Consider the following 26,487-nt stretch of genomic DNA (forward strand, 5'->3'; position numbering starts at 1 on the left):
GAGGGCTATTTATGTCAGAGATACGGTGTCAACCCAATACAAAAGTTCCGAGGGGCAAGAGCCCTAGCAGAGGTGGTAGCAAGACCAAAGAAAGTTCATGGTGGACAGTCGGTCCCTCCAATGTCGCTGATACCAGTGTGAACATAAGGGCATGGGGTGTCCGATGCCTTAGCAGTGGACAAGCATACTGAAGAGAGTACTGAAGGCGTAGCACAACACTGAAGTGCCTGTTACAGCGGTTACAGACCCGACAAGAGATCCCAAAGGGATCCCAAAGGGAACAAGCCGTTTTCCCCCATAATAGAAGGTAACAGTAAGAACGGGTATAACTGCCTGCCACGGAGGGATCAGTATGTTAAACAAATAACTAGTCTCAGTAAAATCCACAAGATTAAGTACCCTTTTGAAGAAACAAACTTAAAAATATAGGGAGACAAAGAGAAAAGAATCGTGGCTAATACCCTGGGAAATGACGAGAGTTATAAGCCCAAAAATATTTGAGAAAGGGAATATAAAAAGGAAATCTTACAGTGAATTTGAGATTGGAGAAATTCGACATGTCAAGCTGAGACAAATAGAGCAAATAAATCAACCCACAATTGGCCAAGAGAAAAATGCTATTCGGACATAAAGAGAATCAGAGACTTCTGCATAGAAAGGAAGACATCGGTTCACCCTTGAAGAGCTACAGAGACTTATGCAAAGCATCGCCAGATACTATTTAAGGATTATCTGTTAATGAAGAATCCTACATACTGGTACTAGAAGTACTCTCAGGTAAAGGGAGTCATTCTCCACCTACAAGTTAGTTTTCATAGTGGTAGGGTCAATTAGTTTAGTTTTTGGACAGCGGCCCTATTCCTTTTGGACATTTCACAACTGACAGATGAGCACCTTAGAAACATAGACAGGGACCACCAACAAGGCATAGGGAAAGCTAAGCCTCAACTTTATTTAAATCAAATATTTTGAATCATGTGCTTAAAGAGCCTGTGTCCTTCTTCTGACTCACACCTACTGCGAATGTTAAATTTAGCCCAGAGGATGCAGTTCTTTCCCACATTTAGCCCATACGATCCTTGGCTGTGGCATTTGTGAGATGGCAATTTGGCGTTTAACGTTAATTACAATTTGCCGTGATCCCTATTTGCTTTATCTGTGATATTCATCTTTTTAACAATCATAATGTGCAAAAATAATCAATCGTATGTGACTTATTTTGCACCTCCAAGTGTGTCTCTAGTGATATCCCCCTGGATTCTGCCATTCAGCATAATAAGCCCATCCTCCATGAATTGTGCCCATTTCCTGCTTTTGATTAACAGTTTTCTTAGCAAAACCACACATGCTAGGTTCAGGAATATTATATATCTTAGATGAATCAAGCTTGAGTTAATATGATAGAATCCATGTTCATCACAAGAGAAAGTGTTAATGAGATCCATGTTTTTTATAATTGTATCTGTAAATTCGCAACCAGAGAGAGCATAGACATTTATGACCAGGACTTTTATGTTCTGTCTTAGTTCGAAAATGATGACTAGCAGCAAGAAGCTGTGGGCATTCTACAGATAGCATGAGTTCACTAATGTTGCAATTGATTTTTGCATCTATAAGCCAATGTTGTAATCGTAGTAAAACCATCAAATAAAATCTGAGAACAGAGCCACCTTTCCTGCAATAAGATACTATATTGAAAAAACAAAAAGTATCCCGCATGTCTGCTCACAAAATGTGTATGACCCCTGGTAGTCCATGATGACAATTTTATACCTGGACAGTCAGGGCTTGGATCACTTTTGCGGGTTAATGGAAAAGAACGTTGTGAGCCATTCCCATTTCTTTCTGGTTTACGCAGAACTACATTAGTAGAGGTTCGGACCATTTCAAAACCCATGCACTTAGTGCTCCAAAATCAGAGACAATATATGCAGATTTAGCATGTTTAGTGTATATATATTTATCTTTTTTTGTTGTTGGTGATTTAATGCTTGTAAAGCGCTACATCGCCCTTAGGCCTCAAAGCGCTTTAAGTTCCATCTTTGTCTTTTCTCTGGGCACTTGGATCGACTCTGAAACAAGCGATTTGCCTGAAGACCTGCCAATCTCCTCCAATGCCCTGAAGGAATTTGATAGTATGACAGAGATAAGGAGATTATATTGCTTGTATCAGGAATGATAAATGGATCCTCCTTGGTTTGGATTTCTCTGCTTAGTTTATTGTCCAGTGTGGATTCTATCCCAATTGGCGCCTTTGCCTTCCTTTTGTGCTTTTTCCTGGTTTGTTTGTTTTTTTATACCTACCAGCTTCGCTCATCTTTAGTTGAGATAGATCCCTTTTCCTTTTACTTATGACTCTAGTGTTGAATTTGTTTTCCCCTTTTTGTTTTGTTTCTTAGTTCTGTTTCGTTGATGAGGAGGTGTGAGACTTCCATTACTTATATCAGCCGGGCTGCAAATAATAGCCGGAGAGTCAATCTTGTGTGAGATTTGTAGTTGGCCCATGTTAGTTAATTTTGTCCTTTTTCTCCCCTCCTTTCTATTTCATTTATGAGATGGCATTGAACTTCATTATTAGAATCAGATGGACTGTGAAAAACATGAGCTCCAGTCTTAAAGGCCTATATAATTGTTTTACATGTTCAATTTGTGTTCATGCCAAGCATGAGCTGCAGATTTTGAGCCATCAACAAAAAAAGGAGTGAACAATGGTGAAACATTCCAGCACAAGCAAGAGAGATTTCGTTTATTCATTATTGACTGCTCGATATGATTCAGTTTCTGTGTTTGTTTAGCCTTTGCAACAAGGCGTCATCTGCTTCCATATGAGTAGATTCTAGAATGCTGAGAGAAATTTGCATAATATGTTCTAGATTAGGAATAGTAACCAAACTGGAATTAAATGTTTTCTTAGGCTATGGGACAGCAATAGAGTTGCTTTCAACACTGTGGGAGCAGCTGAGAGTACTAGCACCAAATACCTTACCAATGCACAGGTGCCTTTTGGTCTTTTGTTGTAATCTGTAACACACATTAGACAACAAGCTAAGTTTATATATGTTACACTGTGTTTGCGTCCTCCGGTGCATCTATATTGCCAGAGAGCCTTAGAGTAGAAGGTGGTGGGCAACAATAAGCTGTAATGGTGCCTCTAGGAAGAACTAGTTTGTGTTTCTAAGCCCAGTGCCTCAATTAAAGAGCTAGGATCCAGACAGGGGGATAAATCATTAGGAAGGTCTTTGGTGCTGCGCAGCATGGTAGTATCTGGGAGTGAAACTTCAGCCAAACACACAAATATTAAAACCACATCTTCTTGTTCACAGAAACAAAATAGAAAAGGTTACCTCCGTAGTTCTGAAGACCACACACAGTCCACATGCTCCCCAGGACAAGTAGCTGCCCCTGCTGCAGCTAAGCTAGAGAGCTTTCAGCAATGCTCTGTGCGAGCATAATACAGATGATGTCAGTACCTGGTGATATGATCTGCCAAAAATATTTGCTTTGTCTGTTTGTTTTTAGGCAAGTTATTTGTAACCTCTGCAATAGCAAGGTCCTATTTGCACTGTCATTAACAGAGCTGCTAAAAATCTGCAGTTATGACATATATCCTTACTAAACATTTCCTCTCTAATCGTGAACAAGAGGAAGTAATGTGAGGCATAGAGATGTGTGGTATAGTGAAGAATCAATGTTAGTTGTTAATATCATTCCACCACTTAGTACTTGGTGATCTGCGGTTTAAGAACGTTTGATCATGTTTCAGAAACAAGAAGATATTTGCACTGGTTACCTATGAAGGCAAAAATTGAGATGGGTTTTAACCCAGATATGGAAGATTGTCCATGATGCTGCCCCTCCTTAACTCAATGGTTACACACCCTATCTGCAGCTCCCAGGACTAGGTAACCGCAACACAACCCGTTATGGGAGCAGACTGATTCAGACACTACGGTGTATTTATTGGGGTGGTGCTTTTTCTAGAGCCCAAACCTATATATGATATGTAGTACTATTGTATCCTGTGTCTGTTTTATATTTGTACTATTTGTCTAATTTGTACAACACCTTGATAATGTGTATGCAGTGATAAGTTGCGCTTTATAAATACATTTTACTACTACTACTACATGTTTTTTTCCATTTTACTTTCAATGTTCTTTGCCTTTCATCATAGCCCCCTCCGCCTCTGGTTAAAGTGGTTGAGAATCTGTCTAAAGGAAAGAGCTCTGTGGATAATTCAACTACATCAAATCTAACTGTTAAAGTGTCATCAGCACAGACCGAAAGACCCTGGAAATCAAAAGCTTGCAAAGTTCAAACTAGAGTGTTAAGACCCGCTGTCAACTCTACACTTGAAGATAAAGAGGTATGCATGTCTGATTGTTTTAAACAGGCGAGCAAGCTAATAAAGCAGTGTACTGCTTCATTGGTTGAATAGGAGCATCGGGATGGCGGGACTTGTTGGGTGACTTTTTCTCCTACAGATCTAAACTAAAACATTGGTAAAGACAATAGGGTCTGGCTTTGGAAATGTAGAGAAGGGGTCTTTTGAATTGAGTGATTCTAAAGGAGCTATTTGCATAGTCCATGGTTATGCTGAAATTATGGTGTGATTTTGTGCCACCCCCACAGTACAGTAAAGGCTTATCCTCCACATTTGCAAAGCCATAGGAATTGACCTTTCCAATGATTGCATTTTAGATTTGCCGTTGAGGAGAATTTTCAATGCTTTCACGGCATAATGTCTGACAGATTTCCATACTCACGGTTGGCTCTGTAGCCCAGCTCTACAAATAAGGGGTGTATCAGCTACTTTTACTCCCTAAAACTAGGCAAATAGTCACCGAAAATTTAAATTGAGAGTGAAAATACTCCCATCAAAAATTAGAAACAAATACGTCAGAGCATATCTCCCTGCTTTCATCCACAGAGCTCCATGGGTCTGTTTGGACCAGTAGTACACGTAGAGCCACAGGAAGAAACTGTACTATTATTACTGCCTGAGCTGAAAAGATAAAAATGTACCTTTTAATGCACATGAATAACTTGGTTCTAAGAAATTTTTCTTATGAAACATATTTGTTTTACCGGAAAAACATGCGTTTACTCGCTTAATAAATGCTCCCACTGGGAATGGAACTTAACGCTTTTACTTCATAAAACATTATTTTACTCCCACTTATCTGGAACACTGCTGTAACATTACGATTGTATTTCTCTGGCCAGAACCTATTGTGCATTATCTATTGTCTTGCTGCACATCTATATTCACACAGGATGGGCTACAAAGGACTGAGTGGTTGGACAGTGGTTTGACAATTCTAATTTCTGAAAAGTGTATATACCAATGTAGTGGTTCCTTCCACTTCCTTGTAGTGGTTCAAAATAACAAAAGCATGACTGACAATCTCCATTTCGCCAGCAGCTTTGCATATATTCATGAAAACAATTACAGATTAATGTTATTGCAAGATAATGTATATGAAAATGTTCTCCTATACTATAAAGCAAATATCCATTCTCTAAGGTATTGTTACATTCCCCACCTCAAAGTTGTCAGACACAAGGAAAACCTACACATTGATTCATTCACTTAATCCGGCCCCAAAATATTTACTCTTCACAAGCTATTAACTGGTGATAAATGACTCGTGTTGAGTAAGAAATAGTGTGCTATGTGCATGGAGGGATTGCAAGGGGCACATGATCTATGCTTGGCTAGTAATTGCAGCTTTACATTTTTACCCCTTACTATATTGTATTATGTGCTGCATGACGAATCCCTAGATGTTGTCACTTCTGCCCAAGGGGGAGCCCCTTCCCATGATGCCAGGGAGGTGAGACTGCTACCCGATAGTCCCCCTGGGGATGGTGTAATGCAGGAGGATCTCATGGGGAGGGGCTCCCCCTTCGAGGATGAATACAACCATCTAGGGTGCAGGGCTTGTAACACCAACACGCCTCCACACACTCGAACCTCTCCTTCCTTGAAGAACCTCTTTGTAGAGAATATACCTATGTACTACTATCGGGTAGAAAACTATAGGGAACATGAAAGTACTGTGACTAAGAAGAGGCATACCAACATGACGATCACTCCCCAGAACTGAGAGCAACAGTCTAGTCTCCTGCGAGGATATGAACACTTTAAAAACTGAAAAACAACTGATGGGGAGAGCCCGGCTGGTAAACCATACAGAGCGGAGACGCTGTGAGATGCAGGAATTTGGAATCATGAGACCGGAGGACGCTGGTGGAAGAGGAAGGAATGCCCCATCCGATTCCAGAGGAGAAGCACCGCACACAGCTCCGGTTGTGGAGAGGAACGGTAACACTGCCTCGAAGAGTTGGACCAGCAAGTCCTTGGCAAGTGTTGAGACTGTAGTCAGCGGGAAGACGTTGAACGACCGGAAGAATGGGAGGGACGAGCAAAGCCAATGAGACACTGCTTCCAGTCCCAGCGAGGTCTATAGACATGCCGCAAATCCCTACAATGTAACGGGAGGCACAGGCCTGTCAGCGGCGACGCAGGGGAGGTGAAAGGGTCGCTGTCTGGTCCCGGGTGTAATCCATATCAAATGAACATTAGGAGAAGGGTTAGGACACTGAAATTCAAGAGTACTATTTGTGCATCTGAGGAAATCTTCCTCGTATCAGTGGAAGGAACAGAACCACTGATGACCAGGGAAGGGCTAAGGACCCTGTTATTCAAGAGGACTGTTTGTGCATCCAAGAATCTTCCTTGTGTCAGTGGAAGGAACATAACCCTCAATCACTAGAGAAGGGTCAAGGAGACAGAAAGTCAAAAGGACTATTCGTGCAACTGACGATAACAGAAACCCGGGTCAAGGACCCAAGTCCCAACAAAGACACAAGTCCTCTTCCTTGTGGCAGTACTTGGCAGGTTAGTGAACCAGATCTACAGACTCAAAGAAGAAGAACCTGGGGCTGGGACCCAAGCACAATTGGAATAAAAAGGAAACACCGGAGCATCCAGGGGAAGGGAGTCATTCCCTTTGGGTCTAGTGTGATTGGCACGCTGTGAAGAGAAGCATCGGGAGGAGAGAGTCGTCCTCCCGATGTCAAGTGTTAAAGGAACCTTTGAATCAGCAGAAGGAAGGCATTCCCCTTGATACATCAACAACCCGAGAGGAGAAGGGTTCTTAGGCTAGTTTTCTTTTGTTTATTTGAAGATGTTTGCAAGCAGGGGAAGGAAGTCATTCTCTGTGGTAACGTTAGTTTGAAATTTTGCGGTGTTGGGAATACGCCAACATGGGGAAGGGAGTCATTTCCCCTGAAGTGAACTGTGATCACAAAGCCAGGAGAAGGGGGTCATTCTCCTGGGCAACAAACATTCTAGTATTTGCTTTTGTTATAAGTGTGAGGGATAGAACTACAAATTGTGACACAGGACAGTGGACATTTGAGTTAAACAGACATTCTGACTGGTCCTTTTTAGTCTTTAGTTGAGGCAGGGAAACCCCTCATATAAGTAAGGACAGTTAGGCCTTTCGATTTCTTTTCAAATAGAATAACATTCTTTGCCAACCATCATGCCACCTTTGTGTCAGTCTCATCCTTCTGCACCCTTACAGCTGCAACTCAATTTTTAAATACAAGGAAAATGCACATGGAATCGAAATATTGTCAGAGCTAACAGATAACTTTGATGTCTCCTACCATCAAAGATAGTGCCTGCTAAAATATTGTTTTAGTTACAATGCAATGGCCCCTGTAAGGGAGGCATGGTATCACACGTATGACACTGACACAAAGGATACAATTTGTAAAACCTTTATTGAAGTTTCAATGGGGTTGGAGAAACTCTTGCTTTACCTTATAGCTACGATGGGAGTAGTCTCGACCATCAAATAATAAATAAAACGATCCTAGTCATTCTGTCAAATCAAAATGGCTCATCGGGAAGTCAATCGCAAAGGCAATCACTGTTTGCTGTGGTAAGCTTTGGAGAGAACGCTGCTCCTGAAATACGCAAGAGGATTTACATTGGACAGTAGCTCTGCCCATTTTCCCAGGATTCTATTTGATCTGGGAGCCGCGCGCCCATCGCGTAGTCAATCGCTGTTTTCTGTGGGAAGCTTTGGAAAGAACGCTGCTCCAGAAATACGCAAGAGGATTTACATTGGACAGTAGCACTGCCCATTTTCCAAGGATTCTATTTGACCTGAGGGCCGCGCGAAGTCAATCGCAAAGGCTGCTGCTTTTTGCTGTTTGCGGTTCTGCGTGCAGCGGCAGCTTTTGGAGCGTTAGTATCTTTGGTATGCATTTGTTTGTTATACAGTTGTATTTTCTCATTCTGGTCTATAGGTTTTCCATTGTACTAAGGAATTCAGTGGCATGGGCTACGGGTGTATAGTATCATTGCAGTCTGAGGTTTTTGGGTCAACTTGTTTACTGTTTTCTCAGGAAGGTGACTTGTAAAGGCGGGATAGCAAATCCAATATTTCCTTACGCCGTTGGTAATTCACACATAGGACAAAGCTCAAATCGCTCCCTGCTTGATACACCCGAAATCTTCCAAAGTGGAGAAATCACATTGCTAGGGCTATCTACGCATGATGATGAAGTAATTGATAATCGTAATGTAGACTCTTCGTTAATGAATATGCCTGAGCTGACAACTATATTGGGTATACACAATGAATTAATAACACAGGAGCTACGTGAACAAACAGCAGTGCTGAATTAAATCTTAAGGACTGTTGGTACACTCCCTGAAAAATTAAGTGAATGTTTACATACCACAACGATAAAAATGCTCAGGGAACTACACCTGTTCACAGAAATTAAGGAAAAAAAGGCTTCAAAGGGTGGGCCTGACAAGGGTGGTATTGTTGTTGAGGTAGTGTTTGTCGAAACAATTGATTCTGTCAAGGGTGGTTCTGGTGAAGAGGGAGTTATCGCTGAAATTATTGATCTGGATACTTCACCTGCAGATATCCCTAAATTCAAAACATAAATTTAAAAAAAACAAGAAAGAAAATTCAACAAAAACAATTTTTGACATATTTAAGAATCCCGTCGCACCATTTAGAACAGTTACGCCAGTGTCAGTAGGTCCCACCGTTCACAAGAAATTTACATCAGATTCTATACAGGACAGTGAGATATATCACAGCGGAGGGAATGGTAACCAGGCGGAGTCTCTTGCTGAGGGGCATGTACCACCAACAATAAGTGTCGTAGTGCACTCAGTAAATACGGGTCTGGGTCACCAAGGTAAATCAGTAGCGCCAAATACCTTTACAATGAATGACATGAAGAAATTGGAGGGAATGGAATCCTCAAATGATTATGGTAGACAAGGAAATATTCAAGATAAGGACCCGTTAACAGCAGAAAATAGAAGCCACAAAAACGAGGTCTTGGATGTAGCGGCTGTTAAACAGATAATTGAAAGTATGTTAGGGCAGAGGAACGCTAATGCAGTTATACATCATGAGGGGGATGAGTGTTCCTAGGATAGGTCCCATAAGACTAATACTTTTGGATGGGAGGACTCGGCTCTACAATTGGACAAACAAATCGATCCATTGAGTAGGGAAAGTGGACATGACATTAAGACTCAGGGAGACCCTAATGGGTTACATGAGTAGAAACATGAAGGTTTCAGACAATAATCTCAGACTTCCTGTATACCCGAGTTTCTCAGTCTTATATTGAACTATCTGTTCGAGGACGGTGGGCCCCATTCCTTGAACAGACACTATATTCTCTCTCTTTTCTGACATCCCTGAACTGAGATTAATTACATCAACAGATATTACATTAGTTGATTTTATACATCGACAAAGACATGACTATGTTCGACTTGTTATACCCACCCCTCTGGTAAGGTATCTGCTGTTGAAGGAGGCAGAGTCCCTCCAGAGAAGAGGGTTTGATGTTACCAATTTCAACCCTTCACTATATAATGCCATAACGAGGAAGGAGAAGCCTACAGTTGGAGAGGGCTGCGCAGAAATCTCAAAAACAGGATCCGTGTCTTTCCAGGATCCAAATGGTATAGATGTTCAAGACTGGAGGTGGCTGGCCTTGTCATTACGTGACTCAATATCACAATTAAAAATGATGGGGAAAACCTCTTTAGCTCCCCAGGTAACTTGAGTCTACTTTCCTGGAATTCCAAAGGTAATGCACAGTTGCTTACAAATAGAAAATTAATTGAGGATCTGTCCCGTTTTGACTTTATCCTTCTTCAAGAAACCTGGGCTAGAGGGAATCTTTTGTGGGACGGTTTTGATGTTCTTTTCGTTAAAGCACTTGGTGGTCAGTGCGACCGTCCAAAAGGTGGCCTGTTCTAGGGTTATTGACCGGGGAAACGGATTAAGAAACTGGCGGACTGGCAAATATCAAACTCAATGCTAATTGCAACCTTTATTTACGAGTGCCATGTGGGAATTTTGCACATGATGATAATAAATGTATATTGGAATCCCTAAGACTACATAGACACACAGCTAACAGATGTCCTAGTAAGCCTGGGTGAATTAATTGATCAATGGCTATACAAGCACAAAGGGGCCCAAATTGTTTCAGCTGGAGACCTAAATGCCGATTGTAACCTTGATTTACTGGAAGGCGATTAATTGATGGCCTACGCAGGGGAACTGGCATCAAAGAGTGGAAATAGAAAAGTGTGAGGAACGTTATGGCTTGCTTTTGTCAATAGTTGGGGGATGGAGTTGGTGTCTAACAACTCACCGACCTGGAACGCAAGGGGGGCATCGTCAGTGATTGATTACATCTTTATATCCTGTCAATTAAGTGAATGTCTGTCGAAATTTGAATTGAAATCCTCCCCCAACAGTGACCATTCTGTGCTTACTGTGACTTTTGACTGTTTGGAGAAAAGGGATTGTTCTATATATTTTGAGCCAGGTGTTCAGGTGAATATAAGGGGTACTAAAGTGAAGTGGACGCAGCAGAAAACAAAAAAATGTTATGGCAACAATGGTGCATGATTATAATTCGAAGGTTTTCGAAAAAAGATTACCAAGATACTCAGTTGCAAACTTCCCTGGTTATTTCATTAATAATTTGAATAAGTTAAAGAATAAGAAAAGACCTAGCTACAATAACAAACTGAATCATAAGCATGCCCTTGATATCTTTGTTCAAGAACACAAAGCCGAAATGCGCAAAAAAATAAGATTAATAAGAAAAGACGGAGGCAAAGCCTTTTCTACTCTGGCTATGGTCAAATTAGTAAGGCAGCAATATAAAAACTGGGTTATTTATCACCGGGCAAAGTTATACCAAAAGGATGAAGTTATGTTGAATACTTTGAAGGGTTATAACTATTCAATTTCTGGAAGCTGGTTAATAATGTGGAGACTACCCAAGAACAATTGATGTCCTTGGTGTTACCGAGACATGGTTCACGGCCAGCTCTGTCACAAGCTTTGACACTCTCCTCCCTGACGGCTACAAGATCCTCTCCGCCCCCAGATCCACCCGGCCTGGTGGTGGTGTAGCCTTGATCTTCCCTGAGTGGATTGTTGCCTCTATCATCCCCACTCAGACCTACTCCTCTTTCGAATGCCTTGTCTGTAGGCTCTCTCTCCTAGTTACTCTCTTACTGTTGCTACTCTCTACTGGCCCCCTGGTCAAATCACCTCTTTTCTCTCCGAGTGGGCAGTCCTCTCCTCCGACCTCCTTGCATCTACCTCTCAACTCCTCCTCCTTGGTGACCTCAACATCCATCTTGATTCTCTCTGTTCCTCATCTTCGCTTTTTTCCGACCTATGCGATTCACTCTCCCTCTCTATCCTCCCCTCTGGCTCGACTCACTCTGCTGGACACACACTTGATGTCCTGAACTCCTCTGGCCTCCCCCCATCTACTCCCTTCACCACTCCTCTCTCCTGGAGTGATCACTGCCTCCTCTCCTCTCATTTTTCCATCTCCTCCCCGCAAGCCAATCCCACCCCAATATTGCCACCCACCTTCTCGGACATCGGGCCCATGAAGCGTGTGTCAGTCGAGGCTTTCTCTGCCACCTTCTCACCCCCTCCTTCACCCCAGGCTGATTCACACCCTGACACAGCACTGTCTCTGCTCTACTCTATCTCTGCCACTCTTGATGTTCTTGCCCCTGTCATGAGGATCCGTTTGAAGCCCAAAGTCAAGTGCAATTCTTGGTATGACTCCGACCTAGCTACACTTAAACGTAAGTGTAGGGCGGCCGAGAGGAAATGGAAGGCTTCTTGTTCATCCTCTGACAAACTGGCCTGCCGCTTGCTCCAAAGGCAATACCGACTCTCTGTATGCACTAAGAAGCGAGTCCACATTCAAGCCCGTGTCTTTGCGGCATCTAACAACTCGGCCGAACTCTTTAAAATCGACAAGGAGCTGGCCAACCCTGCTGCAGTAGCCACCCCTCCTCTCGCCTCTCAGGCTCTTTGGAATGCCTTGGCTGCACACTTTGTCTCGAAAACCCAGGACATCTTGTCCACTCTCTCCTCCTCTCCCATCTTCTCTGCTTGCTGACCCACCCTCAGCAAACCACCCTCCCTCTTTCTCCTCCTTTACTCTCTTCTCCCCCGATGAGGTCGCAAGACAAGTCCAATCCATGAAAGCCTCATCAAAACAGGTCCATGCCTGTTCCTCTAAAACCATTAAGGACCACATCGATACCCTTGCTCAGGCCCTTGCTGATTTCTGCAACCTCTCCTTTGCCTCTGGGTCCTTCCCCTCCCCTCTGAAGCACTCCCTTGTCCATCCTCTCCTCAAGAAACCCACAGCTGATCCTTCTTGCCCAGCTAACTATCGCCCAATTTCCATGACTCCCTTTTTGGGTAAGCTCCTGGAAAAGCTTGCCATCTCTCAACTTGACCTTCATTCTGACTCTGTTGGCTCTCTCCACGACCACCAATCTGGTTTCATATCAGCCAGAAGCACGGAAACTGCTCTCCTGAACATCCTTGAAGACCTGCTCTCCAACCTTGACTCTAACATTCCCTCTGTCCTCATCCTACTTGATCTCTCCTCTGCTTTCGACAGTCAACCATACCACCCTGCTCAATCGTCTCTGTGACAAATCACTGATCAGGCTCTAGCCTGGCTGACCTCTTTTCTCTCTGATCGACCCTCCCAGGTACAACTTGGGTCCTTCCTATCTTCTATCTCCCTCTCTACCTGTGGTGTTCCCCAGGGGTCTAACCTCTCGCCCTGGCTTTTCCACCAATACCTGGCAACTCTCGCATACTGCATTTCCATCTTTTGCTCAAATTTTCAGTGCTATGCTGATGACACCCAACTCATTTTCATGCTTCCTTCAGCCACCTCCTCTCCTTCCCTCATCTCTGACTGTCACATCGCCATTCAAAATTGGTGTGCTGCCAACGATCTCTGTTTAAATGCCAACAAGACTGAGATCCTCCTCATTGGTACACCCTCTCCATCCTTTCCCCTCACTCTCTGGCCAGCCTCCATTGGCCCTCCTCCTGCCCCTACCTGCAAAGCTAAGAACCTCGGGGTCATCTTTGACTCTACACTTTCCTTCTCCCCACACATCTCTGATGTCTCTAAAAAATCAAACTTCTTATTGCACCTCCTTAGAGGTACTCTTCCTTTCCTCACTTTCCCTCAGAAGCTCACTGTCTCCCAAGCTCTGATTCTCTCTAAGTTGGACTACTGTAACAGCCTCTTTCTAAATCTACCTGCCTCTACTCTCCGCCCTTTACAACTAATCCAGAACAGGACTGCGAGACTTGTCCTTGGCCTTAAGCCCTGGGATCGTATCTCTCCAGCTCTGAAATCCCTTCATTGGCTCCCAGTGGATGCAAGGATTTAAAACCCTTTGCATTGTACACTAGGCTTTCTGGGGCCTGGGTCCAAAATACCTTCAACTATCCCTCCGTAAACACCTCCCCTCTCGATTCCTTAGCTCCTCTACCTCTAACTCCCTCGGGGTCAGTTGTTTTTCAAAGAAACGAGCTGGAGGTAGATCTGTCTTCGGCCAGGGCCTCCCTTTGGAACTGCCTCCCTGCCACCTTGAAACTTGAGGAGAACCATCTACGGTTCCGGAAGCTCCTCAAGACCTTCCTCTTTGCTTCTGCCTTCGCCCCTCTTCTCCCCTGCTGATCTGCCTTTTTCCCTCGGCACTCTGCACCTGGCCACCTTCTGCCCTTCGGGCCCAGGTACCTGATCACCCTGCCATCCTCCTGCACTGCCTCCGGGCCACCCCTTGCACTCGGGCCTGTGTCTGTACCCATACAGTTCCCCACCCACTCTTCTTCTGCACTTATCAGATACTCCCTATCTGACTAATCTAGCTCCTTTGCCTCTTACAGGCTGCACTACCACTGCTAACACTCTATTTATTTAATTATTTATGTACTTACTATTTATTTTGTTTCTCTCCTATGCTCTGCACTTTCCCCCTTTTTCCCTTCCCCATTCACTTTACCCCTTTTTCCCTTCCCCATGCACTTGCGCGTTCTCAATGTCACTGGGCATAGTAAGATTGTTGTTTTTGTTTTTCCCCTTTTCCCCTCCCTTTGCCTGGTCGCGCTCTGAAACATCTGTGTAAGAGCGCGATATAAATAAAATATCATATCATATCATAAAAATTGGTTATGAATACTATTGAGTAGAATGCTTGATAGATTATTTTGATAGTCTGTACAAAGGAAATGACATAGGTTATAAAAATCAAGGTAAGGAGTATGAATAGAATTTGGATAATATAGTTGAGAACATCTTTAGAATAATAGTGAATTCGAAGACTCCAGGACCAAACAATTTACAATTTATCTATTAAGGTATTGAAATATAATGTTTCTCGAGAGTTCTGTAACTTCTTTTTGCTGACATTATCAGGACTAAAACCATGCCTTTTTCATGGAAATTATCATATGTTGTACCCATTTTAAAAAAAGGTAGTCAACTAAATCCATCTAGTTATAGGCCGATAGCCATAGCGGACGCAGACTCAATAATCTTTGTGTCACTTGTTTTACAACATATTCGGGAATGGATAGACAAAAACTATCTTGAATAACAAACAAATGGGGTTTAAAAAAAAGATGGACAGATTGTGGAGCTCTTGTACTTAGACGTTTACAGAAGATGGTAGGGTCTAAGGATGCTCTGCCAGTGTTCGTAGCCTCTATGGACCTTTCTATGGCCTTCAACATGGTGGATCGCCCAACACTATGGCAGAGGCTTTCTGATTTGGGAATACCAATGGGTTTGTTAGACAAAATTGTTTTTCTATATTCAAAGATGAAAATGAGAATAAGGTTAAACTCGTGGGCCTTATGTCAAAGGAAATCGAACCTACAATGGGGCTTAGGCAGGGTTGCATGCTGGAGTGCACACTCTTTAATTTATATGTTTCGGGTGCAGGTAAGGTACTGGATGGGAGTGGAATGGTTTCCCCTAAGGTAGGAGTTACAACCGTGGGGTGGATATCTTACGCTGACGATTTCCTTCTTCTGGACAGTACAAAAGTGGGATTACAGTGTATGACAAATGTATTTGGTCACTTTGTTAAAGAGATAAAATTAAAAATCAATCCCACAAAAACTGTAATACTTCGTATGGGAAGAAGAAATAAATTCACCTGGTTATGCGAAGGCAAACTAATAAAAGGCCAAAATGTCCTAAATTATCTGGGTTACACTTTCACTGGTAGTGGGTTCATAATTTTTGCAAAAAATGGTTTAAAGGGGAAGGCACAGACGTCTATGAGAAAAATGTGCCTCGTAGAAAGAAAATATGGGACATGTTCTATGGTACCCTGCAGGGAGTTCTACAGACTGAAAGTGTTGTCTATACTTCTTTATGGCTGGAGAAGTGGGTGGGCAAAACAAACCAAGAGTAGAACGATGCGCTTGCACCATAAATTAGGTAAGCGGGGGGCTGCAGTGGACTGGATGTTGAGGATACCTTGCCCAGGTATACCACTGTGAAATACGAGACAAGGAAAGGGGGTTTTTCCAGTCTTGCTGCCCGACACGAAATGATACTACAAACTGCTACAGTTGCAGGTTTATTGTGGTTTGAAAACAGCCTGACACGTGTTTCGAGCGATTCTTGCTCTTTATCTGAGGCTGATGGATTTATACATAATACATTTAAACAGAAAAAATCAAACGTGCAAACAATTATGTATCATTGCGAAATTGATTGAAAAAAACATAAAATGCATGGAAGTGGGAGAGAAAACAAGAGGGGTTGGCATACCAACACAACCCCGTACCCAATATATACGTTTAAACATTTTATACACGGAAATGCATGGAGGGGCAGGACGACAAAAAACAAACAATTTTTTGGAAATATCCATGCAATAATACAGAAAGACACATAACAACAATAGTCGAAAAAGTCCAATTAAACAAATAAAAATTGGGGGGGGGGGATTAAATAAAAATTCATTTATACCATACCATTCCATTTTGATTGCAATTGTTGATGATACATACGTGATTGTAATTGGAGGGTCCCGGTTGGGATTGAAAAGATTTATAGGCCGAGAATAGAGAAAAGGAAAAAGAGGAGAAAAGGAACAGAGCAAAGCTATTAGAGCATTGTTAACACAGGCTTTTGAGGTATGGAATGACCAATTGGCTGAAATAGGCAGCGCTAAAAAAATACCTTAAAGTTGTTTAGACGAAGCCTTGGCTTGCAAGTGTTATTTCTGTTAGAATACAATGAGAAATAGGAAGATGGGTATATTTACATGCTTGCTATACTTAAAGTAAAAGTAGTGTCCCAGTGTTTGACTATCAATTCTAACATACCTTATTAATTCTATAGCTTCGCTGTTGCGGAAATCTCTTCAGTAAAGAGTTTGGACTGTGCAATTTCAATGAAGGAACATCCATTGGGGAATCCCAGTAAGGAGTGGGTAGAAGGAGAGCAAAAGAGAAAAGGGATAAAAGAGTACGAATTAGAAAGCTTTTCACGCGGCACATGCCTTCAAACATGCCTCTGGTGCTTAATTGACTAAGTGCGCTCATTCCATTGTGACTGTAGACTTAGGGCCTGTATGCAATTAACTCACCCTGTTGGTCTAGTATGACGGAACGGAACAACCCCCTCCCCCGTGTCCGCTCCTGGTGACTCTTGATATTTTGTACAAACTCAATGGGAGGAGCCTAAGCGCCGGCAGCGTCCGCGGGCGGACTCACCATCTTGAACCAGTGTTATTGCTGCTGGCGAGCAAGGGAATGCCCCGGACATAAGTCATTTCCCAGTTACTGATTAAACTGTGAGCATTGGGCGCAAGGCAAAGGACTAGTAAGAATACACAGTCTGATAATTGCAATTGTTGCGAAGATTTCTTAGAATTGTCGGCCTAATTATATAAATAGGAAGGAATACACATAATAGTGTGAAAAGGATAATCTAACTATTTTGAACGGTCCAATTGAAAAGAAATGTATATATTTGACTAGAGGCAAAGTGTCGGGTCCACGCCAGAGTGGCTGAACAATAGAAATGAAAGTGATAGAAGAAGACAGTTGGTCCAAGCAATGCATCTCTGATTAAATGTTTAAACACACAATGCTCTGTTCCATAGACGCCTGAGAAATATGGCAGGATAATCTGAATGTACATTTCTTGGATTGCTATGGGTGTTAGCACGAATTGCATTGTGGATTACGGATATACATGTAAAAGAGACCAAGTATAAAAGTAAAGGAACAACAAACTTATTACATGTTTTCCAGTTCTAAAGACCTCCAAAGGTAAATTGTAAATGTGGAACCAATTTAAAGAAAAGAGTTTATAAAAAAACTGCAAGCTCATGATCTGAGTTAAGACCAGAATAGACTGTCCTGTATTTACAAATGAGCCTCGCTTCAAGTCTACGCAGATTCAGGATCAAGTTGCCTCCTCTTGGGGGCAATTCTGCTTTAGCAAGCCCTATGAATCTAATGTTTTGTTTCGGATCCAATTGATGTTCTTTTTGCCAATGGCTGGCAAGCGGAAATTTAGCATCCTGACTGGCTATAGTAGATATATGTTCTCTTATCCGCGTTTTAAGTGGTCTGATGGTGCTACCAATGTACTTTTTATTGCAAACACAGATAATACAATAAACTGTAAACTTGGTATTGCAATTAATGAAAGTTTCAATCTGGTGTGTTTGTCTAGAATTAAAAACAAGGTTGGAGGTCTCCAATGCGTATGGACACATAGAACAGTTGCTGCATTTATGAAACCCTTTAAACTGATCTTGATTTAACCAGGTTTTAGGGCGCTTTTCATTGCGCATAAAAGATGGGCTGAGTGTGTTCTTAAGGGTGACCCCTTTGCTGAATGTGAGTTTGGGCGATGGGTCAATCCAATTGGAAATGTCCGTATCCAGATGCAAGAGGTGCCAGTGTTTTTTCAGAATTCTGTAAAGAATGTGACTGTCTTGGTTGTATCTGGTAATCGGGCGAATCTTATGTATTCCTGGTCTAATCGATGCGTTTTTGGGTTGGAGTAGATCCCTCCTGGCTAACCTGCTGACATTTTCCGCTGTGACAGATATCTGTTTGGTATTCTAGCCACTTTGGGCAAATCTGTTTAGGAGAAGTCTTTTTTCAGAATCGTAATCACTAAGATGTGTGCAGTTGCTTCAAGCTCTAATTAGTTCTCCCTTAGGGATGTTAGTGATGACATGGTTTTTGTGACAACTGTCTGCATGAAGGATTGAGTTGACTGAAGTGCTTTTGCGGAAAGTCTTGGTTATGAATCCAGAATCGGTGTTAGTGATTGAAAGGTCCATAAAATCAATAGTGTTAGGGCTGTAAGAGCAAGTGAATTGGATGCCCCATGAGTTACCGTTCAAGTATTTGACAAATGAAAGTAATTGCTGCGAATTGCCTGTGACCAAAGCATGAAAACGTCGTCGATATAACGTTTCCAGAGGTAAATTTGAGGTTTGAACTCATGATTAATGTAGACAAACTGCTGTTCGAAGGAATGCATAAAGATGTTAGCAAGCGCTGGGGCAAAGCTGGCCCCCATAGCTATCCCAATGAGTTGCTTGTAATAGTAGTTGTTGAAAAGGAACACATTGTTTTGAAGTGTGAACAGTAAAAATTGTTTGAGCATCTCAATATGCACATAAAATGAGGCAGAAGATTGTCTGAAAATGTAGTCCACACTTGATATGGCCATATCATGTTTAATAGAGGTGTATAATGATTTAAAATCTAGTGTAACCATTAGTAAATTCGGTTGAAAGGTTACCTCTGTTAAGATTTGAAGAAGATATATGCTGGTGTGGTGAGCATGGCAGGCAAGAGACATTCATTAATATATAATGACATGGGTTCCAGGACACTCCCTCGGCCACTAACAATGGGTCTGCCCTCCGGTATGTTAATGAAGTCCTTATGAATTTTGGGCAGAAAATAAATTGTGGCCATTGTTGGGCCATCTACTGTGAGAAATTGTTTTTCAGTGTCTGATAAAACACCTTTTTTGTACCATTCCAGAACCAACTGGTTAATTGCACATGTAATTTGAGTTATCGGATTGGACAAAAGTTTCTGATAACCTTCTTGTTCAAGGTGTGTTAGTCCCATGTTGATGTAATCCACTTTATTCATAACAACCACATTGCCGCCTTTGTCTGCTTCCTTAATTATAAGTTGTTGGTTTTGTGACAGTCCTTGAAGAGCTGTAATTTCTGCTTGACTGAGATTCGAAGATTTGCCAGTTTTTGAAAGCCTCGGTCTAGTCTGATCAATGGTTTTGTGAATGTCTTTGATGATGGCTTGATAGAACGTGTCAATGATGTTATCTTGACCAAAAACCGGTGTGAATTTGGATTTTGATCTTAATTCTGTCATATGCAGATTCTGTTGTTCAATGTCGAATTCACTTAGTAATTGAGACATGCTGGTTGCAGATTGAGAATTTTCATCTTCAATTGACATCAGGATGTGTGTGTTAAGCATGGTCTGTAGTGTAATATCCGATGGTGCTGGAACAGTTTCTTTAGGTTTGTAGATTTTAATCTGTGTAGCGAAGTATTTCTTGAGTTTTATCTTATGGACGAATTTGAAGATGTCTATTTGGATGTCGACAAAATCATTTGTTTTGGATGGTACAAAGGACAGGCCTTTGTTAAGCATGGAGTGTTCAGCAGGTGATAGGAGATGTTTACTCAAATTGCATACCAGATTCAACGGTTCAAGTTCATCAACTGTTGTTGATGATAGGCTCTTGTGAGTCTGCGAGGTGCTGGTGGTGCGTTTACGCCGATGTTGTTTGCTGCCCCTGGTGCCCATGTTGGAATATTTGGGGTTGGCATATTTGATGAAACTGGAATTTGAAAACGTACTGTTTTTTTGTTTGCTTTGGCTATTTGTGCTTGGCGGTTCCCTTTTTTGTACCGCTGGATATGTTCTAAAAAAGCAATTGGTATGGTTGAGGGGCAAGTCAAATTATCTTCCTCTATAGGATTTGATACTGATGATTCGGTTTGCGGGGTGTCATCTTGAATGGATATCTGCACATCTGTTTCACTTTCAGGATCTGAGCTGGCTGCCGAAGACGCTACGCTGCTTGATCTGGATCTAGAGACTTGATCATATTTGGGCTGATATGTATATACTCGGTTGTCCCGATAGTCTGTCATCTCTGGAGAATGTGCATGATTTGCGCACACCTTGAACATGAAGGTTATCAGAAACTTTTGTCCAACCCGATAACTCAAATTACATGTGCAGTTAACCAGATTCATAACCAAGACTTTCCGCAAGAGCACTTCAGTCAACTCAATCCTTCATGCAGACAGTTGTCACAAAAACCATGTCATCACTAACATCCCTAAGGGAGAACTAATTAGAGCTCGACGCAACTGCACAAATCTTAATGATTATGATTCTGAAAAAAGACTTATCCTAAACAGATTTGCCCAAAGTGGCTATAATACGAAACAGATATCAGTCACAGCGGAAAATGCCAGCAGGTTAGCCAGGAGGGATCTACTCCAACCCAAAAACGCATCGATTAGACCATGAATACATAAGATTTGCCCGATTACCAGATACAACCAAGACAGTCACATTCTTTACAGAATTCTGAAAAAACACTGGCACGTCTTGCATCTGGATACGGACATTTCCAATTGGATTGACCCATCGCCCAGCCTCACATTCAGCAAAGGGGTCACCCTTAAGAACACACTCAGCCCATCTTTTATGCGCAATGAAAAGCGCCCTAAAACCTGGTTAAATCAAGATCAGTTTAAAGGGTTTCATAAATGCAGCAACTGTTCTATGTGTCCATACGCATTGGAGACCTCCAACCTTGTTTTTAATTCTAGACAGATACACCAGATTGAAACTTTCATTAATTGCAATACCAAGTTTACAGTTTATTGTATTATCTGTGTTTGCAATAAAATGTACATTGGTAGCACCATCAGACCACTTAAAACGCGGATAAGAGAACATATATCTACTATAGCCAGTCAGGATGCTAAATTTCCGCTTGCCAGCCATTGGCAAAAAGAACATCAATTGGATCTGAAACAAAACATTAGATTCATGGGGCTTGCTAAAGCAGAATTGCCCCCACGAGGAGGCAACTTGATCCTGAATCTGCATAGACTTGAAGCGAGGCTCATTTGTAAATACAGGACAGTCTATTCTGGTCTTAACTCAGATCATGAGCTTGCAGTTTTTTTATAAACTCTTTTCTTTAAATTGGTTCCACATTTACAATTTACCTTTGGAGGTCTTTAGAACTGGAAAACATGTAATAAATTTGTTGTTCCTTTACTTTTATACTTGGTCTCTTTTACATGTATATCCGTAATCCACAATGCAATTCGTGCTAACACCCATAGCAATCCAAGAAATGTACATTCAGATTATCCTGCCATATTTCTCAGGCGTCTATGGAACAGAGCATTGTGTGTTTAAACATTTAATCAGAGATGCATTGCTTGGACCAACTGTCTTTTTCTATCACTTTCATTTCTATTGTGTAGCCACTCTGGCGTGGACCCGACACTTTGCCTCTAGTCCAATATATACATTTCTTTTCAATTGGACCGTTCAAAATAGTTAGATTATCCTTTTCACACTATTATGTGTATTCCTTCCTATTTATATAATTAGGCCGACAATTCTAAGAAATCTTCGCAACAATTGCAATTATCAGACTGTGTATTCTTACTAGTCCTTTGCCTTGCGCCCAATGCTCACAGTTTAATCAGTAACTGGGAAATGTCTTAATTCCGGGGCATTCCCTTTACTCGCCGGCAGCAATAACACCGCTTCAAGATGGTGAGTCCGCCCGCGGACGCTGCCGGCGCTTAGGCTCCTCCCATTGAGTTCGTACAAAATATCAAGAGTCACCAGGAGCGGACGCGCGAGAGGGGCTGGTTCCGTTCCGTCACACTAGAACACCAGGGTGAGTTAATTGCAAACAGTCCCCAAGTCTACAGTCACAATGGAATGAGCGCACTTAGTCAATTAAGCACCAGAGGCATGTTTGAAGGCACGCGCCGCCTGAAAAGCTTTCTAATTCGTACTCTTTTATCCCTTTTCTCTTTTGCTCTCCTTCTACCCACTCCTTACTGGGATTCCCCAATGGATGTTCCTTCATTGAAATTGCGCAGTCCAAACTCTTTACTGAAGAGATTTCCGCAACAGCGAAGCTATAGAATTAATAAGGTATGTTAGAATTGATAGTCAACACTGGGACACTACTTTTACTTTGAGTATAGCAAGCATGTAAATATACCAATCTTCCTATTTCTCATTGTATTCTAACAGAAATAACACTTGCAAGCCAAGGCTTCGTCCAAACAACTTTAAGGTAATTTTTAGCGCTGCCTATTTCAGCCAATTGGTCATTCCATACCTCAAAAGCCTGTGTTAACAATGCTCTAATAGCTTTGCTCTGTTCCTTTTCTCCTCTTTTTCCTTTTCTCTATTCTGGGTCTATAAATCTTTTCAATCCCAACCGGGACCCTTCAATTACAATCACGTATGTATCATCAACAATTGCAATCAAAATGGAATGGTATGGTATAAATGAATTTTTATTTAATTTCTCCCTCCCTGCCCCCCCCCAATTTTTATTTGTTTAATTGGACTTTTTCGACTATTGTTGTTATGTGTCTTTCTGTATTATTGCATGGATATTTCCAAATAATTGTTTGTTTTTTGTCGTCCTGCCCCTCCATGCATTTCTGTGTATAAAATGTTTAAACATATATATTGGATACGGGGTTGTGTTGGTATGCCAACCCTTCTTGTTTTCTCCCCCACTTCCCTGCATTTTATGTTTTTTTCAATCAATTTCGCAATGATACATAATTGTTTGCACGTTTGATTTTTTTCTGTTTAAATGTATTATGTATAAACCCATCAGCCTCAGATGAAGAGCAAGAATCGCTCGAAACACGTGTCAGGCTGTTTTGAAACCACAATAAACCTGCAACTGTAGCAGTTTGTAGTATCATTTTGTGTCGGCGCAGCAAGACTGGAAAAACCCCCTTTCCTTGTGTCGTATACTTCTTTATGGGTTAGAATTCTTTGCTTATGATTTCATGGAATATTTGCGAGTGATTGAAGGAATAGTTTGGAGGGGAGTGTTGTTTTATTTACCTAAAAGCGTACCTATAGAATTAATCATATACGAATTTGGTCGACAGTCCTTGAAATCTTGTGTTCAATGGAAAAGAATTGCATTATGCAAGAAATGTTTAATTGCCAAGAAGGAAGTATGCAATTATAGGTGCGGACATCTCGGATGTCTTTATGACGGACCTTAAGATAGAGGTTGAAAGCATGTTATTGAATTGTGGTGCATCAACGCAAATTCTGATTGAAAATCCAGACAAAGTAAAGAAAATATGGAAATGATTGGTACGAGAACAAATCCATCATTTTGAGCTCTAGAATTTACTGTCAAGTAGCTTCATTTTTGAAATTGTATCCGGAGTTAGAAGGGTACTTATATAAGTACCCTAGTAGATTGATTAGAAATGAAACAGTGCAATTTAGGATGAACGTCATGAAGACACAAGAGATAATAAATATTAGACACTTGAATGGGTGTAATGGCAATAGTTGTCGCTTTTGTAGAATTGAAGGTGCAGAAGAGACCCTTCAGCATAGATTGCTTGTGTGCCCCTCACTTCTTCCACAGAGAATTGTGTACTTCTCAAATTTTGTGATTTCTAACTCCTTAGTCAATAGAGAGCTATTGTGGTTTCAGATGCTCCACAGGAATGTAATTGCACTGAAAATAAGATTAATTGCGTTTTAAAAAAAATGTGTGTGATTGAACGTGATAAGATTGGGTAATTTTACTTAGTATCTAGTACTGATCCTGCTCTTGTTTGTACAAATCCACGTAATGTTAAAACTAGAAGACTTGATAAGAATATATCCTTTTATGAAACGTTAGGTTTTTTCTTAATAATGCTATTATATTTTAAATGATAGTTGTTTAAGGAGGGCATTGATGATTTGAGGCAATTATCTGTTTTAGTTTTTTTCTATACATATTTCTTTTTTGTGCATTAATGTTATGCTATGTCAATATTATTGTCTTGTTCATTTTTATGTGTTTGGCGATTGATCAATGATAAATTGTTGTAATTTTCTTTTTTATCTTTTAAATTGTGCTATTTTGTAAAGGTTTATACAAACTAAGAACAAATAAAAAAATTAAATAATGGATTATGCTAACACAACCTAATGCCTGCCTTCTATCTTGTACAAATGTGTGAAAAGGAGAGTATGTATGCAAAGGAAAGTTAGTGTTCAAATATAAAGAATAAATGTGGCTGAGTCAGCTCTCCACCACACGTTGGACAGCACAGAGTAAGGTGGTCCCTTTAGGCAAAATGACACACTCTGGCTCAGGTTCTTAACACAAAAGGCAGTTCAAGACGTGGATCGAGGCCCGCCTGGTCTTCGACGTTAAAGTCCCTTTCTGACTTCCAAAACACAGTTCACAAATTAGTTCACGTTGGTCCTCCTCTGTCGGGCTCAGACCTCTTAAAGCAAAAATACATTTCACCAAAAGTTCACGTCGGTCTCAGACCTTTCACAGCAAAATACTTGCAGGGGTTCTCTTCCCCAAGCTTAATTCACCTTCTTTAGGGGTTCCTGTCCCACAACTTTCTACACCCTAATTCTCAGACTGTTTCCTGATATCGAAGACTTTCGAATGTGCTTTTTTTTTTTTACTTGCAGACCTCTGCAGGACCACTTCGACCTTCCAGATTTCAATTCACCTTCCTATGTTATTTTCCCCAGTGCTTCCTATCACTGTTGACTTCGAGTCAAGTGCCTGACTTTGCCTGACAAACCTAGTGGAACATGTCCAATGTGATGTGTACAAGTTAGCATGTTTACTCAGTCGCCCTCTTCCTCAGCCCAGTGTTTGTGCGGAAAAGGAGGGGGGGAGGAGTTGGAACATAGGAGAATCCAATAAAATTGTGGAGGATGATGGGTACGGGAAAGGGAGGAATACTGCATCTCGCCATCGGCGGTCTCACCCCCACTCCCGAAGACCCCTCACCCAGGTGATCCTCCTGAACTGGTCCACCCCCCAAGAAGTGGATCCAAAAGCAATGGCCGTGTCCTGGCCACCTGGATCACCTGGATTACAAGTCACCAAGGACTGGCTGGTGAGACACCCTTTGGTTTCTCACACCCCATGATATGCACTCTCGCAGAGCATGTGGAATGTTATGGAGTTGGAGCTACGTGTCATGATGCCTACCCCCGGGGACCCAGACCAAGTCCAGCAACCCCGAAAGCAGGCATCAAGTTATTCCAAGCAAGCCCAACAACCCCTGCTAGGGGCTATTTGGGCGCAGTCCTGGCGCCATATGGAGAGTCAGTCCTGGTGCCATAGGCGCCAGGCTCATAGATTAAAACTTACCTGATGCAGACCATGCTGCAAACTTACCTGATGCAGACCATGCTGCAAGAGCTCCAAGCCAAAATAGGCTTGGAAGGGACTACTTTACCTAGGGACTATTTTTTTACTCGAGTGGGGCTGGGGAGGAATACTTACCTGGGACTACTCTGGAGGCTATTTAAACCACACCCGAAGAGCAGCACACGCTTCGCGTTATTCTGCATCCAGCAGCGTAACGCTCACCGTGCCTGCAAGTCTGCATCCAGTCTTCTGCCACGCCCGCCTCGAGTCTGGAGCTCCTAGAAAAAGGGAGAAAGAAGGAGAAAAGGTTAGAACAAGAGCATATTCCCGATCCATCGCGCCCTCGAGCTGGAAGAAAGAAGTTATTTTATACGCGTCGCCTCGCCTGCTGCAGCGCCGCACTGAACTCACCGGCCTTCGCAGCATCTTCACATTCCACCGCATCCTTCTGCATGTTCCCGCCGCACTCCGGCACCTAAGGGGAAGACAAGAACAGCAAGGTGAGCCAAAGGAATACACAGAGGCAATATTAGTTACCCCCCATAGACTTAACTGATTTTACCACCGGGGGTACTATTCCTCTTCACAGGT

The 26,487-nt window shown here is 42.0% G+C and overlaps 1 protein-coding gene across 2 annotated transcripts in view; it reads left to right on the forward strand.

The window, feature by feature from the left end:
* Positions 1-26,487, forward strand: part of TBC1D31 (TBC1 domain family member 31) — a 1,687,314-nt gene that overhangs the window by 621,262 nt on the left and 1,039,565 nt on the right. For both annotated transcript variants that reach the window (XM_069621570.1, XM_069621571.1), the window contains exon 8: positions 4,175-4,366. In XM_069621570.1, the coding sequence (XP_069477671.1) occupies positions 4,175-4,366 (192 nt within the window). The remainder of the gene's footprint in view (positions 1-4,174; positions 4,367-26,487) is intronic.

This window comes from Ambystoma mexicanum, chromosome 5q (genome assembly GCF_040938575.1).
Source record: "Ambystoma mexicanum isolate Mex_15411 chromosome 5q, UKY_AmexF1_1, whole genome shotgun sequence".
In the NCBI taxonomy this organism is placed as follows: domain Eukaryota; kingdom Metazoa; phylum Chordata; class Amphibia; order Caudata; family Ambystomatidae; genus Ambystoma; species Ambystoma mexicanum.